This window comes from Acanthisitta chloris, unplaced genomic scaffold (assembly GCF_000695815.1).
Source record: "Acanthisitta chloris isolate BGI_N310 unplaced genomic scaffold, ASM69581v1 scaffold18012, whole genome shotgun sequence".
In the NCBI taxonomy this organism is placed as follows: domain Eukaryota; kingdom Metazoa; phylum Chordata; class Aves; order Passeriformes; family Acanthisittidae; genus Acanthisitta; species Acanthisitta chloris.
Window position 1 is genome coordinate 81,228 of NW_008662406.1, and position 18,327 is coordinate 99,554.

Genomic DNA, 18,327 nt, shown 5'->3' on the forward strand with positions numbered 1-18,327 from the left:
ATCAAACTCTTTGCATAATTAAGCAAACCCCAAAGATATTTACATTTTAAAAGCCAATCCTTCACCTTCTGATTTTAAAATGAGTTATCCTGTATCTTGCATATTTAAAAAAAAGGTCCAGAAAAAGCTTAGAATTGTAATTCAGAATCTGTACTTTGTAAAAATACTTCCCTTGAACATGAAGTCAGTGCTGACCTCTTCAGGTCATTTGTGAATAATAAAATCTAAAGAAGTGTTACTAAGCAAGAAATGAGGGAAAACAGAACAAAAAGAAATACATTACCCCTGTATTGTAAAGTGCTGCCACTTTAAAGTACGGTATGGGTTGAAGAAAAACACAGAGGTGTGTATACCAAAATATATTTTCACTATGATTCTACATGAAATCTTTCAATTCTCTGTCTGCGAAAGGCAACATAGTCCTTCTGGCTTTGTTAGTACTGCTATAGTATACAGGTTTCTTAAAGTACAGTTAGTACCTATAGAGGTCAATTCTAACACATAGGTGTGTGCTATGCTTCATGTGGCAGAAGGATAAGCATCCGAAAAAATTTATGACATTGATTTTAAAGAAATCGTAGGTTACACAGCCTCTTCAGTTCTAAACATAGAAAATTAGATGGTAATTGTGGCGGTTGTTGCTGCAGTATTACTGAAATGTTTCTCAGATATCAAGAAGGTCCTCTCCACTCTCATCACTCTCCACAGTCAATTGTCTGGTCCACCATTTCTTGACTTCTGATCCACAAGAAGCAGCATCAGACATGGGATTCATTTTGCATGCAACAGATTTCATAGTTGAACGTCCACCAAAACGGAGGTTGACTGAAGACACTGAATGGCTTATTGGTTTGGGGGCTATGGAATTAAACAGAAAGTTCTGTATTAGAATAGATCTCCTTCTGAACATTTTTGCTTAGAATTCAGATATACAAAACTAGCTGGACTGGGGCCCCTTTAAACTAATTTAGTGCAGAAAGTATAGGGCTCTGTTCTAATGTTTTTGTTGTTTTGGGTTTTTTTTCCAGTTCCAGCTGTTCACACTGCTCCCACTAATCTGCTGCTAGAGCAGTTTAACTGAGCAGTGCCTCATTTTCTTTTGCTGAGAGAGCTGATGTAATAGATCCCTTCTTATCCACCTAGTCGCAACCTGAATGATTTACATAATCACAGAATCATTAAGGTTGAAAAAGACCTCTGAGATCATCAAGTACCACCTAACACCACCATGTCAACTGGACCATGGCACCATGGTCTAATCTTCCCTTAAACACCTCCAGGGATGGTGAGTTCACCACCTCCCTCGCCCGTGCATTCCAATGTCTAAACTGTATGAAACTGCTTTATTTCATCAGGCTTGAGGGCAAGAAAACCCTGATGTGGGTGTAAGGAGCAGCAGGAGGTAGAACTGTGAATCATGAAGCCTCACATGGCCTTGTTATTGTACAGCAGGGATTTTGCATGTGGGGATTCTACTGATGAACCTTTTTCACTTACCTGATGGCAAACGCCATTGTCCAAATTTCCGCTGAGGTTTCCCAGCATCTCCAGAGTCTTGTCGATAGCCACCTCTGTCAGAAAGTGTTGGGCTGAGGAGCTGCTGCTGGCTACTTGTCTGAATAGAGAAAACAGAATCTTGGTCATAGCTCCTCACTGCATGGGCGTAATCCTAAGAAGGGTTATCTTTCTATTCCCTTTCAAGCTTTAGTCATGACTACAAACAAAACATATTGCCATTTGTTAAGGCAGCATGGTTTCTATTCTTCAATGCCCCAAAAAACTACTACAAACAGACAAATGTTAAAAGACTGTGTGGGCTCAATGCCACTACACAGTCTTATTGAAGGGTACAAAATTATTCTTAGCTGTCTACACCCACTGTAGAAAGTAGCCCTTACGTTGTACCATCTACATTCCCTACCCCAGAAGAGCTACTCCTACTCAGAGGACCCAACATGTCCAGTGTTATCACTCTCAATGTAAACACCACTTGAGAATGCTTGAACTGGAAAGCTTCACATACTGAGGCCTGTACACAGCTCATGCTGGAGCCGAAAGCTCGTGCTGCCAGAGTCATACAGCTGAGTTTGCCCTTTATGGTGATAGTGAGACAGCTAAATATGTCGGGGAATTACTGCCTTATACCTTCTTGCCTTTACATCTGATAGCAAAGACTGAAGCAAAACAAAGTACCGCTATTGACTTTTCCAGCTAAAATGATGTTTAAAAAAAGAACAAATAAGAAACATGGAAGATTTCTGAATTTGTTATGAGTAGCTGATAGTTTTCTGCTTGGCATACCTCTGGCTGCGCGCTGTTATCTTGATTAATGGCATTCATATCTTCACTTGGCTGTGTTGTCTCAATGCTGGGAGGATTCAGAAATCGGCTCAACTCCTGCTGTTGACTCTCTCGTAGACTATGGATAATGCTGCACGACTGCTGCTGTTTCTATCAAGGTACAATATGTGATGAGAAAAATGTTCTCATTGGTGTGTCACAGTGTTTAATTTTTTTAAAGCATTCTAAATATTTAACTGAACAGTGAGTGTCAGATGTGGATACCAGCTGCATCGATAAGCATCCACCTATCAGATGTTGCTATTTAAATAAAGTGACTTCCAGCATATTTCTCACCCTTATGTCGGTAATAGAGGATGAAACTTATGAACTATATTAAGTGGAAGGCAAGTTGCTCAATTGTTGGTTTAAACTTACAGTTTAAACACATACAAAGTTTTGAACATATGAGTTAAAAGTTCTTGCAAAAAAAAGAAACAAGGAAATTGGTAGAAATTCACAGAGAATTACATGAAGGCAATGAAAAAATTCTGATTTCTTTCATGGACTTTGGAACATGCTGTCAGTAAGACTGAATAAAACAGTAGTGGAAACCTTGGGACTAAGTATAGATTTACAGTACAAATAGAAAAACAAACCTACTACCATTATGATCTTACAATCTAATTTGCTTTTAAATTAAAATAAACAGCCCTTAGGAAGGGTTTCACTTTCCTGGGTAGTTTTCGCATGCTCCCTCTAGAGAGACTTAGACACTAACAAGAAAATTTGAAAATACATATTAACTTCCATAATTACATTCAGTTTATAAAAGGTTCATATAATGTGAAATGATCTGAACCATATTATTAGAGTGAAATGAATAGCATATTTACTTTAACATAGTGTAGTTCAATATCATAATGAAAGGAACAACAGAGTTGAACAAACCCAGAATTGAGCACTGAGATTAAATTTACTGCCGTTATTATCACAGAGATGAGATAAAAATGAAACTATGTATCACAGAATGCTGATGTTTCAGCTGGAATGTACATTATATTCAAAATGTCCAGTTATGGTTTTTTATAAATTTACAAACAGAAGACAGATCCCATGAGCACAGATTGCTATGGAAAATCTCCAAACACAAGAAGGAATTTTTTATAAAAATAAAAAATATATGCATCAAAACCTGGTCTCAGATTAACAGTAACTGAAAAATCAGCTATCAATGCAATCAGGCTGTGACATTTTATATAAAGGAAATGCTGGTTTTAGAAGAAAAGAGGAGACTAACTGCAAAACCTAAATCAAATTTCTTGATTTTTTTAAACTATGAATTTAATCCAAGCCAAACTTCAAACAGCATATATTGTAGCAACCCTGAGTACAGGTAAAAATATTTCTGACAATTAGAAGTACTGCATAAAGAAAACAGAAGTCATGGTTACGTCTACAGTAGTAAGTTAAAAAGACTAAGATTTCCTGCAGTGCTGAAGCCAAGTGACAGGACTTGTTGATCTGGCTAATCTTCCCTCTACCACACAAGACAGCATCAACCACTGTCTAACTGGGGATGGTCTCCACCCTGCCCCGTGTCTGGAGGGCAGCCAAGCTCCTATGGCAGTACCCTGGGAGACTGTGTGGCAGTGGTCTGGGGGAATATAAACATACACAGGCCAAAACTGTGCCAAGGAACCTGCTAACGAGTATAGGTGACCCCATCCCAGTCCTCAGCCGATGCCTTGCCCCTGCTTAGTTCACTGGCTGCACAGCTATGGTATGCCATGGTTCATATACCTGCTTTGCATGTACACACACTTCTCATTTGCACACACAATTACTGCAATGTCTCACTCAAATAATTTATCTTAATATGGGTTCCATTTGAAGAGTTATCTGCAGGCGACTGATCATTGTATCTTCTGCCAGCAGAAGCAAGGAAAATATACAATTACATTCTGTGAGGAAAGATTAAGCCTATGCGGTTTCATCAAATTTCGTTGTTTTTTCTTTATTCCTTTGACTTTGGTGTCTGCACATGCATCTTCCTGCTGTATTGAAAAGACAGTAAAATTTTTGGCAGGAAGACAGTTTTTGCCTTCAAAACATGCTTATTTTTGTAGTGCTTTCAATTGGGCTGTAACATACTTTTTTGCTGAGTTAGCAACCACTACATACTTTTTCAAATAAATATTTTCATGACTCCAGAGTAAATGAAGCATAGTGACAGAAAATTCCAGCATTGTTGAGCAGTACAATTTATGCAGCCACTTAGATCCTGGTTTAGCCTGACTTACTGCTCTGATTCGCTTTAAGCATTTCTTCAGCCACATGCGTATGGTCTGTTTAGCCACCTCCTCTTCTATGGTATATTCCAGTTGTTCCCTAGCCAGCAGCTCTTCCAGTTGAAGACTTTTTCTGATATCAACAGACCTATATGAAAGCATGCTGGAAGAAACACAATTTCTTTATTTTTAAGTACCAGTGTCCTTACATTTTAATTTAGAAAATCAAAGTTCATGCTTAAGACCTTAGTGCAAAAAACCATAATTCAGGTTATGTTGCAATAAATTCACATTTGAAGCAAAAAAATTGCTGAGATGATTCGAGAAGAGACTTGTGGTGCTCAAAATAAATACCTTATCATGTACGTCTACCTATCCAATATAGGTGAGCTGCTGAACTGTAAGAAATTAGGGCATTTCTGGAGGTTTGGGTTTTTTCCCCCTAAGCGTTTACGCTTGGATAATATTCCCATTTCTATATTATTTCTAGTCAGGTTCACTGTCATGTTGCTACACTTGTGGGGACAACATTTCATTACCTGGGATACAAGAACAACATGTGAAATGCAAAAGCACTTAGAGCTGATTCCCTAGGATCAGTGTTTTCCATCACTAATATCTTTGCAGGGAAGAAAGGGAAATCCAGTTTTTATATTACATTTCAAATTACAGTGCCTCAGTGACTACCAGTCTTCTCTTTCTCCAAGCCTAATGACTACCTGTTGGCCTGGAGAGAAGCACAGACCATTATACCTGTTCTAGAAATGTAGAGAAAATCTTGGGGTACCTGAGCACGTCATGGAAAGTGACATCACCGCCATTATGGAGCCGCTCCATTTCATAGCACATGTGCTTGAACAGCAGCTTGTCCTTGTCGAGATCCACCTCCAGCCTGCCTCGCAGAAGCCTCAGCAGAAATTTCACTCGGAAGGTAGGGATTACTCCCTGTGTAAAATTGCATAATAGATGGTAAATGATCAGTGTGACCTAACAATCAGCTCAGACATTCAACTTGATCAGTGAGAGAAAGACTATTTCTCCAAAGACTCTGTGCCAAATCCTAGCCTATTTAAGTCACTGTGAATACATTATTGGAGAATATGTGTGTGTAGCCAGCTCGTCAGCACATTCATGGAAGTCTTTGCTGTTGTTTGACTCATATACAATGAGAATCGATGCTGTTAATTTTGCCCGAATTTTTCAAAATTGCTTGGGGATTTAGTTTCCCCATTTGCATTCATCTGTAATGAGAATCATATGCCCAAAGAGCTGCCTTTGAAAAACGGAAATTGAACTACGATTTAAACACTCACAGCCAAGCCTGTAACTCACTCTAAACCTGTCCCCTTCTCTGTGCATCTTTGGACAGGAGAATGTTGGGAGTTTACTGGCTTTTTTGAGGTCGTCTGTTCTAAGAGGCAACCTAGCACATGTTGCACTTTTTCTGATAACAATTTTTATCTGTTAAAAAGTCAAGATTGAAAGCACTTCCCTTTGAAACTGTGCTATCCATACTCTTCAAATATTTTGTTCTGCTCAACAAGACTGACTGCAATTACTTTTGCTGTAATGTGTTGTTCCACGTCAGAGAGACACTGTCAGTGCTGGGCATGATGGATCCAGAACACTCTGCCTCCATCAGTACAGTCTGCAGTTTCCACCTCCAGCACAGAGATGTGCCAACTACAAGCAACCAACTCCTTTCACTATAACATTGTTCATATTCAATTCTTAGTGATGTCATGAATCATTCAGATGATGATTTAATTTCTATAGGCAGCTCAGTCTCCCAGATGCTATTCTCATTTCACAAGAACAAATGGTTGAGGTTGGAGGTGATCTCTGGAGCTCACCTTGAATATCTTCAAGGATGGAGACTCCACAACCTCCCTGGGAAACCTGTGCCAGTGCTCAATAACCCTCACTGTGAAAAAGTGTTTCCTGATGTTCAGAGGGAACCTCCTGTGTTTCAGATTGTGCCCATTGCATCTGGTCCTGTCACTGGGCAGCACCAAATGGAGCCTGACTCTGTCCTCTTCACACCCTCCCATCAGGCATTTATATATAGGAATGAGATCCTTCTGAGCTTTCTCTTCTCCAGGCTGAACAGTCCTAGCTCCCTCAGCCTTTCTCCTCAGGAGATATGCTTCAGTCCCTTCATTAGCTTCATGTCCCTTTGCTGGATGCTCTCCTGTATGTCTATGTTTCCGTGTATAGAGGAACCCAGAACTGAACCTAGGACTCCAGGTGTGGCATCACCAGTGCTGAGTAGGAGCCCCTTCCTTGGCCTGCTGGCTATACTTGGCCTAATGCAGCCCAGATGACCATTAGCCCTCTTTGCTGCAAGGGCAATAGTGGCTCATGCTCAACTTGGTGTCCACCAGGATCCCCAGCTCCTTTCCTGCCAAGCTGCTTTCCAGCTGGGTGGTGCCCAGCATGCACTGTGACTCAATTTATTCTTCTCCAGATGAAAGACTTTGCAGCTGTTGAATGCCATGAGGGTCCTGCAAGCCCATTTCTGTAGCCTGTCAAGGTCCCTCTGGATGGCAGTGTGACTGGCATATCATCCACTCCTCCCACTTTGGGGTCTTCAGCAAATGTGCTGAAGATACCTTCTGCCCCATCATCCAGGGCATTAATGAAGATGTTGAACAGGATTGGACCCAGCCAGTACTGACTTCTGGAGAACACAGCTAGTTACTTCCAAGGGAACAACTCAAAGGGATCTTGGAGGAAAGATGCTATTATATTGATCCTATAAATAGCTACATTTTTTGTAAATCTGCTACTGTAAGTAATTCACAGAATACAGATTAGTATCTGAAGGACCATGAACAACATTAGATCATGCTCATTTAACTTCAAAGTTAGAACAGTAACTGCTCAGTGAATTTTGTTAACACAAATTCTGTGCTTTATTATCAAGTTTCTTACCTCTCTTTTGTCATCAACCATGTTCCATATAATTTGAAAATGCCTAAGATCATTGTAACTTAAAAGTTGGTCTTCTTCAGTTGAGTAAAACAATGAGAAATTCTCCACAATGATAGCTGCAAACCACAAGAGGAAAATATACCATAAAGAAAGCCTGTAGTCACATTATGTTAACATCTAACACTGTTGTGCAAACTTCACATTAATAAATGCCTTCAAATCAAAAAATATCTGTTTGTTCAGACAGGGATTTTTAATGTGTCATGCATTTTAATACTGTCATGCCACATCAATATTCATGTTCTCACTTTTTAAAAGCTGTTTCTTAAATGATGGTGAGATGCCTAATCTAACATCTATGATCAATTAGGTGCATTCCAGTGATGTTCAAAAAATGTTAACTGAAGAAAGAAAAGCTCAGAAAATAGTATTTCAGAGGGTAAATGTACTCTACAAATACAATGTATGTCTCTGTTTCATTCCCAAACTTCCACCAAAGGTGTATCTAAACCATCACAAGCATACAAGGCAATACTGAAGGTACAAGGTAGCCTCACACCTGAATAGCATAACAGATCTTAGCACATCTTACATAGTACATGCCAAGATGGACCTTTTTGTTATTAATGTATATTTTCACTTACCAACAAGTAAATTTAGCATGATGTATGCAATGATGACATAGAAAGAACAGAAATACATAAGAGCACCAGCATAATTTCCACAGTCTGTTTTCCAGTAGGTGCTGTTATCTGGTGTACAAAATGGAGGCTGAACCTTCAAGACAAAAGAAAACAAAATAATAATATTAAAAAAGAGATTCTTAATTTCTCTGCAACAATACAATAATTAAGACTTGTATTTCTTTAAAGCTTCCCAATTGGGGAATAACACTGTAGGCATTATTGTGGGCAGGTTTTTGTTCTTTCTTTAATAGTCAGAAACCAGAAAACAGAGAGAGATATGGCAAAAAAGGCTTAGGTATGGATCTCGCTACCACACACAGGGCACATTGTGCATTATGCCACTATACAGAAACAATCTGGTGCTCTGAAACATGGTGGTTTTCAAAAAGCTACCCTGCACATTAATTTTAAAAAGGAAGGTCATATGATTTTATGTGCAATGGAAAGCACAGACAAATATTTACTTGGGCAAAATAAAATGATTCGAGGATGAATTTTGAGGTTATCGAAACTATCATTCAAATAGAATGCACCAAAGTGCAGGAATTAAATACAAGGTTAATCAAAAAAGACACCTTTCTCCAGTCAAAGCAGAGATAATAGTGGAAAAGTAAGTTACTGCACCTCTGATTTTGAAAAAATATTATTTTTTTTTAAAATTATCTCATAGCCTAGCTCTATGAAATACTGCACTGTGAGTATGGGCTTGGAGCTGCAATTTGTGCATCATGTTCTGAGGTTTAGTGAACATTATATCTCTTGAAGAGATAAAGGAAAGCACAACATTCCTTGTACAAAGCTAAGATACTGAAAACAGTTTGAGATGGAAGGGTCTCTCATTTCTTGTCTATTTTATCTGTGGCAGTATTGTAATTACCATGCAGTCATGCATAATTTTGTTCCAGTCTTCTCCAGTAACTATTCTGAAGAGTACAGTAATAGCCTTGCCAGCCGATGAAAAATTTGCATGCCTGTTTTAAAGAATAAGAGAGGGAGAGAAAGTGAGAGAGAGAAAGAATCATTTTATTTCCCAGAAATAGAATATTGGCAAGAACAAAAGTTTCCATTTTCTACTGTTCTACTATTTTAAACTAAAAGTAGTTACAGTATTATTTGAATGAGCTCATTGAATTATTTATTTCATGACTTAAGATGTAATAGCTGAACATTATCTCAGCCAAAGGTCTGAGTATTTTAGCTCTTTTTATTAGAGAGCTAAAGCTACCTCAAAGCCAGATGCTATTTCCTGTCTCCATTTTCATCTGTAAACCTGATGATGACTGGGAAATCTCCAACTAACAGCCAGTTCAAAGAACTGTCTCCTCTCTGTATCAGCCTGGTATATGGATCCTGTTCTGAGTGATGCCAGTAAGATGTACTAGGTACACTATGTTTCAGCAGTTTGTGGGCTAGTGCAGTGGTGCTTTGAAGCACATTCCAGCTGGCATAATGAAGAACAGTTCTCAGTCTGCTCTGGGTTGGATCAGGGAGCATTTGGTCCAATGCACAAGGACTGGTAAGATGGCTCAGTGTCTCTTACCAGAAATTCTGCTTCGAGCTCTTTAACTAGACCTGGAAGCTTGTCTGGTTTTTACCACAGATAAACTCTAGCAGAATGTGATTTTTTCAGGGTGTTTAAAGAATATCCCCCAGAAGTAGGAAGCACATACTGTACCTGTTAATGTTCTCCCCATATTTCACCGTACCGAATAAAACCACTCCAGCAAAAGCATAACAAAGAAGCAGTAAGAACATTCCCACTATGATGAAGAAACTCTTGTACATGCTGACAACCACAGTCAGGAGCAGCATTTTTAGCGTCACCTGAAAGTGCAGAGAAAAAACAATCCATGATGTTACTCAGGAAAGCAGAGATAAAGGAGCAAAGACAGTTAATGCACTTGCTGTTTTGACAACAAATTCTCTACACACATAAATTAATGGATGAGCCCAGAAAAATGGTACATTATGAATCTGATTTGAACTGTGCATGTTTTTTACTTGTTATAAATATCAGCATATCTTTCTAATTTACAAGGTCAAGATGTTGCTCCTCAAAGAGGATAACACAGGGTAGGATATAGGATAATGTGATGTAGGATAATACAGTGGTAATACAGCACAAGCTGAACTATAATATTCTAGGATCAGTATCTTCTTGAAATATCAGTATTAGCATTACATGAACAGTGGTGCAGTAAACTACTTTGAGCTTATCTGAAAGTGATCCTAACCGTTAGACAGAAAGCACAGATACACCAGCCTACCTACAGGAATGAGTGTGTTGATGTATAGAGAATAGGATTTTCTAAAGATCAGTATGGCTTGATTAATTCCTCACACAAGTTTGTGAGAGATCGGTGAGATCTTGTAGCAGCCTTCCAGTACGTAAAGGGGGCCATCTCCAGCTGGAGAGCCTTTCTACAAGGGTATGTAGTGATAGGACAAGGGCAAATGGTTTTAAACTGAAAGATGATAGGTTTAGATTAGCTATTAGGAAGAAATTCTTTACTGTGAGGGTGGTGAGGCACTGGAAGAAGAAGTTCTGGATGCCCCATCCCTGGAAGTGTTCAAGGCCAGATTGGATGGGGCTTTGAGCAACCTAGTCTAATAGAAGGTGCCCCTGCCCATGGCAGACGGGTTGGAATGAGATGATCTTTAAGGTCCCTTCTAACCCAAACCATTCTGTGAGTCTATGATTCTGTGAAGTTGGCCAAAGAACTTAAGAGAGTATAATTTTGGAAATTACATAGGCCGTAGGCCTAGATAATAGATATTACTTTCTTATGCATCCATATTGTACATTTTCCTTATTGCCCTAGATTGTCCTAACAGCCTTAACTACTTGGATGCAATGGAAAATTCTCTTTAATGGGATTGAAGTTGTCAGTTTTCTCTATAATCATGCCAAATTCATGCTGACCTTTAGTCATCACATTGCATCACAACTGATAAATTAGTGAAACTGATACAGCTCCTAACATGAATGCATAGATGACTAGGTTAAAAACTTGGAAAAAACCTTTAGAATCAATCAGAAAGCTTTGAAGGCAATCGCTTGGTCTGGCTGCATAGGAGAAGTAAGGATTTTTCATTTGACTTTCAAGGCTCTCTAGAGTGCACAGTTTGATTGAAAGAAAACTTTTTATCTTTACTGAGCAAACCCTTTGACTTACTGTTCTTAACCCTGGAAACCTAGAACAGCAGTCTTTTCATCACATTTACTTTAATATGTCAGACTTCACAGAAAATATTTGGATAGTCTAAGAAGTTCTACAGCAAGGGAATGTGGTGTTATCGCTTGTTAAATAAATGTGTTTGTTCTCCGCCTCTGCTTATTCTGCTAGTCTACTCTCAATTACACTAGAGCAAATCCAAACAGAAATGTAAACTTGAGAAGTGACTTGCTTTGTCACAATGCCATGTTTCCAGAAGAACATCTTGGCCAAATATTGTTTTTAAATTGAACATAAATCCTTTACCGTGATAAGACATAAATTGTAGAGACACAAGACACAGACCTGCACACTGGAGGAAGAAACTACTATAAGAGAGCACTATCATAATGAGATGACTGCATCAACCACCCCACAGTAGTCTTGCAGTGAAAAACAAATAAATCACACATCCCAACACACTGAAATGGCAAGGACGGAAAGCAGCACAGTACATGTTCAGAGTTGTACAGAGCATTTTTAAAAATGGAGGTGTTGCAGTTGCACTTTGTTTTTTGAAAAAATGCAACTTTTACAATAGTCATAATATATCACTATTATACAATATACCTAAAATCCTGAGATTTTAAAGACAGCGTGTGAAGTTGGAGATTGCTGCTTGAAAACTCCTTGTTTCTGGCTTACAAAATGGAGCCTTACAGGATGTGCACTAGAGACACGTAGCATCTAGCCCTTTAATCTACACAGGAGCACTGCAAGAGTTGTAGCTCCTAACTTATACTTACGTGCTTCCCACAAATTGAGAAAAACCTGAAGACAATTACACATGCCCCCATCATGTATGTGTATGCATTCTGGAACAGAAACACAAAAGACTTAATACATCATTCCCCAGGGATATCTTGGAAAGATCATGATAATCGATATTTCAATAATGTAGGGCAGTCCCCATACAAAATAAGGGAAATAATAAACTAGTAGCAACAATATAAAAAACCAAACGCAACCTCCCCACACATCAAACCAAAAAAACTTCAATCCTCTATTAACTATGTCCATCAGACCCAGTCTACTTGTCTAGGCAGCTGCTGGATTACAGAAACTCCTCAGGCCTTCCAAGCTACTTAGCAGCAGGAAGCAAACTGTGAATGTCAGGGCATAATGAGTAGTGACACAAGACAGGTTTTCCTTCAAACAGAGCTTGGGGCAGACAAGAGAGAATCTCACAGCAATTATAGGTTTGTGACTTTGACAACTTGTGATTGATGACAAGTATCAACCATCCCTCCTCCTTCCCTTGTAAATAAGGGAACTAGGAGTATAGTCAAATTTAAAGAACTGGTGTGGGATGAAAGGGGAGCTGATTTCCTCCCCTCTCCTCCATGTCTTCTAGGAGGGTTTGGGACAGTTTGTATTGTTCAGCAATTTTGACCCTATACCAGTCTTCTACTCCTGATTGGATTCTGTGCATTGTCTCTTTCTTCCTTGATGCTCATGAGACTGTTGTTGCTAAGAGGTCTTCAGTTTCTGTCCTTTCCTCACTCACATCCTTCCTAAAGACTTGTTTTCTACCATATGTACAGACTAACTCATATCAGTAAGACAACTTTTGCACTGTATTATTGCCCGAGACAATGACTTCTTCTTAGTACCAAGCTTAATTTCCTTCAGCTGTATTTTAGCCTGATTAAACTCCTGAGGGTTTATCTGGATGTCTAGCACGATCCTACTGCTGGTGCTTAACAGACAAAATCAATGTAATCACTGGAACTGCATTTTGTAAATCTTACCAGTAAGGCAAAGTGAAGTATCACCCATATAACTCCAAGAGATGTCACCAAAAGATCATATCGATTTCTTCTGCTTTGCCAGAAGCCAGAAGGTGACATGGCAATAATCTTCATCGTGACCTATGGATTAAAAAAAAATCCTTACTTGTACTGAAGAAATGGTTATTTCTTGCCATGAGATCTTCTTCCATTCTCTAAATTGTTTGACTGAGTGAATCTTATGAAATAGTTTCAAACAACCAAGGGCAGGTTTCATGCCAGCTAAATGTTTCCATGTGGACTAATCAAATAACATAAGCTTCCCTTAGATGGAGGAAAACTGGTACTTGTGAAATACCACAGATGACCAAGACCAGGGGATGAACAGTATTTTGTCTCCATCAAGTATCACAGACCAAGTGCAGCTGACCACCTCAGACCGAATGCTTAACGTATAAATTGCAGAGGTGAAGGTGGACTTAAGATTTCTTACACTTAAGCTAGTCATGAAGTTAGAAAATTATTAGGTCAATAACGTAGCAAATAAAAGCAGTAGTATCCTAGCTAGCTAGCTGTCTGTAACCTGGCTAAAATCACATAAGCATATTTGAACTCAGGAATATAATTGTGTTCTGTAGCACCTACAGTTCAAATTAATTAAAAAGCTTTCCCACATTGCAAATATTTTTTTCTTTAAGGAATACTCTGTACTCAGCACAATCTGTACTCAGCACCATGTAAGAGAAGGAAGCTAAGAACAGTAAAGGCAGTACATTTTACAATGTACCTGGTAAAAGACAAGTGCTTGACATTTCCAATATAGGTAACAGGAGTGCAGACAGGAAGCTCAAGAATAGATACTGATAAGAAAGAGTCACAACAGCTAACAGATACTGAGGTAGATTGATGCATGTCAGGCATTCATTACATTTTTTTTTCAGCCCATCTTGCAACTCTGCCATTTAACATTTCTGAACTAGCTTGAGGTAAAGGGCTGATTTTCCATTTTTTTGCCTTATAATGTTTTCTGAAGCCTGACTACAAAATGAACAATATGATCTCTGAATCTCTAAACTGCCATTTGAGGTACCTGAAGGTGTCTTGCCTTCTTCTACCCAGTTAGCTGTGACGCCCTAGAGAACTGGAGATACATACATGAGGCTGGCAGGGATGACACAAGACCTGTAAACATCCCTGCTCTTCTTTAGTGGCTAGTGGAGACAACTGGATCTCAGCCTTCATCTCCCTTGATCACAGTTACAGCTTGAACACCTACTTCACATTAGAATTTAAACACCTAAGTTCAGGTGTCTATAATTTGAACTGCCTTCTACACTGTGCAAAATAAAAATCACATCTCCCTTTATTCTGTTATCATCAGTGTGGCAATAAAAGTGAGATCTCCAAATTCTTCCTATTCTTCTACACCACATATACTGATCTGAGAGGCAGAGGTTTAAGACTGAATCAGAAGTTCTTAGACTGGACATAGAGCCATTAGCTATGCAGAAAGCTTTGGACTTCCTCATGGACTGTGCCTGCTAGCAGTAGCAAACCATGTACATGTACATAGCAGACTCTGTAACCAGACTGTGCTGCACTAGAGAAGATCCTGGCCAGGAAGCTGCTTCCTCTCTCCATAAATTGTGTGCACTCACAATGTGATAGCTTGCCTGTTGAGACAATCAACAAATTTTTCTTGGCTCTGACAAAGTTCCTTTGAAATAGTAGAAGTGTATTTGTTTCCTCTGGCAGTGTAAGAGAAAAAAGCATTTCCAAAGACATAGTTGCTAGGTAAATTAAAACCTGTCTGTGTATGACACAAATAAAACTTTTCTGTGTTTGGTTAGTCTCTCTAGAGATACTGATTTCTCCTGGGTAGGGAAAAAAGAAGCAACAACATGGACATACTCTAGCTACAGCTGCTACATGGTATTCACTTCATTGTTTATTCATCACTGCTGGCAAAACCTATCAATGGAACATAGGAACTGTCATATTGGATTAGAGCAGTGGGAAACATAGTCTACTATCTGGTTTCTGATAGTGGTCAGTATCAGCTATTCAGAGGGGACTGACAAGAAAATACTCAACCACGGCTTCACAGAGAATTATTTACTAGCCTAACTACAGAGGAAACATCTTCTTTAACTTCATAAATGTGTGCTTTGTTACATTACAGATATCCTTGTACATTAAAAAATATATGCTTTTCAAAATTTGTTTAAATCATTAGACTCCAATGTTGTGAAAATAGGCTAATTACACCTTGAGCAGTTGTTTGTAATAACAGTATTTTCATAGAGAGCTGCTAACACACAGGAGACAGATCTGTGCAACAATACTGGAACTGGACATAGCTTATTAAAAAGCATTAAAATACTTCAAGCAAAATGGAGAGAGGTTTGATGACATCACAGCTACAGAATAGCAGGGATTAACACATGAAGGAAAATATAAATGGATCAAACAGAACTTCCATAAGACAACACAGAGCTTGTGTTGTACAAAGGGAATTTAATCCAAGATGTTCTGCAATAAGAGAGTTCACTGGGTTTATGAAAACACACTTTTAAATGCTCAGACTTCAATATATACAAAAAGACACAAAGCTCAAGGTTGTAGAGAAGTATGACTGTAATACACTGAAAGTTTCTTCCTATGATACATGTTTAAAGCCAAGTGACATAGAGTACCCCAAATGTACATGGTCAGAAATAAAAACCATTGTGAAGAACAAGACAGCATACCTAAAGACAAAATGAAATATATACAACCTAGTCTTAATCTCGAGAAGTCATAAAATATATTACTTTACCTCAAGGACAAAAATGAAGGTGAAAACAACAGACATTGTTGCTAAAGGCACAGTCACTGGATCTGCAGCATCCCACTGAAATGCAAACAAAATCCATTCATAGAAGAGTAGCTGTTAAACAGAATAAATGCTTCTTCATTGCCTTAACTTTTCTTGAAGGTTTTGTTAATGAATAGATTTCACTTTAAAATATACTCAGACAGGAATGGCATCTTGGTGTACTCTTCTCTTGCAGATTTACAGTTTAACTGGAAATTAAAAATAGTGGACCAGACTACAAAAAGGCAGAAATTGACTCAGCTCCTCAAGTTACAATTAATCTACAGTGATCTGTGCCAGCTGAGACTGTTGTATCTAGAAATCATGTTTCCCTGCATTCATCACAGTAATGGCTCAATTGATCGCTAATTGGTGTTAGGAAATGTGCAACACATGCTGTAATGCTATAATGAAACACTTAAAAGAAACACAATTACCTTAACTGATAACAACACAGACTGGGCCAGAACAAGTACAGCAATAGTTCTCTTAAAAAATGGATGCTGAGTTATATCATACATCTTGGCTCTAAAGCCATCGTTATCTGAAAAAGAAAGAGTTTGAGGAGGAGGGTTAACACAGTGGTATTTGGTTCCTATTTCTTGACCTATATTCCATGTTCATTAGTGGCAAAATAATCCTTTACCGGTTTCAAAATACATTTCCAATTTTCTGCTACAATTTTCCATATCAAATAGGCCTTCTGAACATATAATTTCAAATACTGAATACCAGTGTTGCATGAAGGCTTTGGTACTTTTAGGGCAAGTGCATCCTTCAGCTGCTGTCAGGTTAATACATTCCATTCATATCATTACAGCCAACTGCAAATATTTTATATTTAGAAATTCATTTTTTCATTAAGGCTTATCCTAAAACCATCGAAGCACAACCATTTTTGGGTTGATTTTAATAGCCTTATGCAGAGATCTGTAGTTGGAGCCTGTTTCCGCATTAACTTATGCACAACCTCCCAGTGGCCACACGATTACAGTTTTAATTTGAATCGCAGACTCCTGGGGAATTATGAACACGAGGGCTCAACATGAATAAAATCAAAATATCTTTGATACCCGGACGAGGTGGGAGATGAAGAGGTTGTGCTATCTTCAGTCTGCTTTTCAGATCTTCCCATCGTCTCTGATCTACAGTCAGTAAAGCTGTCCCCTTAATAAACAAAGAGAAGCGTATAAAGCTTTTGTCATTTAACAGCTAGAACATTCAACACTGCAACATGAAAACAATATTCTCTTTGTTGTCTGAAATAAAGTTACATACACAACTTTCCTTAAATAATACAAGGTTTGGGTAAAGGAGTCTGAAGTATCAGCTGTTACTCCAGAGGATTTCTGGATGCATTAGCTGTGAGTTTCTGGGACTCAACTCAGCAGGCACAGTTGTTGCTCTTTGTAGCAGCAACCCAGTATGGGCAGTGAAACACTGCGGGAGGTCTTCCATTTGACTGAACATCATTTGCCAGGAAGCACTGTTTTAAAGAGTGGTCGATTTTGTCCAGACTTTGCAGCAGAAAATCCTGTGGTTTGTCAGTGCTGCTACAGTTTCTCAGGGAATGAGCCCTCCAGGAGACCACTGCTGCTCTCCACAGCTCTTCTGCTTGGGGTGTAATTGAAATAAAATAATAGTACTCTATGAATCTACAGGAGCTCTCCACAAAAGGAAGCACAAAGACAGGTGGAGATACACCTTTTGGGTGGGTGGTGGTGGTTGGTAATGTGTGTAAGTGTTCTCATAACATAGGAAGAAACAAGCAGAGTTATCTAAAATGACCTTCAAAGCAAAATGAGTTCCTTATCACTTCAGAGAACTGTAAAATCTCATGGAAGCAGTCTAGAGTTACAAAACCAAGGGAGACCTTTTCATGGTAAATGTCAAAAGCCTGTCTCCCAGACACTTGGCTGCTCTCCCTGTCAGAATGGAGCTGCACTGAGTTGGGCAAGAGCTAGTGTGATCTTTGGGGCTCACTTGGGCATTGGGTTTTGCAGATACTGGAACTGTGGCTGGCTGTGCAACTGATAATCCTCTCTCTTAGTGGACATAATCTCTTTATGGAGTTGTATCCCCAGATGGCACCCTGGGAAGAGGTGCCTTCCAACACAATGTGGAAAAAACGACAGATGTAAGGATGCTGACTACTTATTGTCAGGCCTAAGTAATACCACTTAGAAACGCTTAAATTAAAAGGCATCTCAATCACCCCAATGAGTATGACCAGTTTATATTCCTGGACAACCTTCACTACAAACAAGACAAAAGGTGATAAAAAAGAGTGGACTTCTGTAAAATCTAGAAATAATGATGCCACATTGCTTCGTT

The 18,327-nt window shown here is 38.8% G+C and overlaps 1 protein-coding gene across 1 annotated transcript in view; it reads right to left on the reverse strand.

The window, feature by feature from the left end:
* Positions 1–594: 594 nt before the first annotated feature.
* Positions 595–18,327, reverse strand: part of NALCN (sodium leak channel, non-selective) — a gene marked incomplete at its 5' end in the record, with an annotated part of 96,369 nt that continues 78,636 nt past the window's right edge. The window contains 14 exons of the mRNA XM_009070593.1: positions 595–858; positions 1,498–1,615; positions 2,302–2,451; positions 4,584–4,734; positions 5,359–5,516; positions 7,506–7,621; positions 8,150–8,282; positions 9,069–9,162; positions 9,867–10,015; positions 12,153–12,221; positions 13,158–13,277; positions 15,955–16,029; positions 16,431–16,537; positions 17,067–17,160. Coding sequence (XP_009068841.1) covers positions 665–858; positions 1,498–1,615; positions 2,302–2,451; positions 4,584–4,734; positions 5,359–5,516; positions 7,506–7,621; positions 8,150–8,282; positions 9,069–9,162; positions 9,867–10,015; positions 12,153–12,221; positions 13,158–13,277; positions 15,955–16,029; positions 16,431–16,537; positions 17,067–17,160 — 1,728 coding nt within the window. The remainder of the gene's footprint in view (positions 859–1,497; positions 1,616–2,301; positions 2,452–4,583; positions 4,735–5,358; positions 5,517–7,505; positions 7,622–8,149; positions 8,283–9,068; positions 9,163–9,866; positions 10,016–12,152; positions 12,222–13,157; positions 13,278–15,954; positions 16,030–16,430; positions 16,538–17,066; positions 17,161–18,327) is intronic.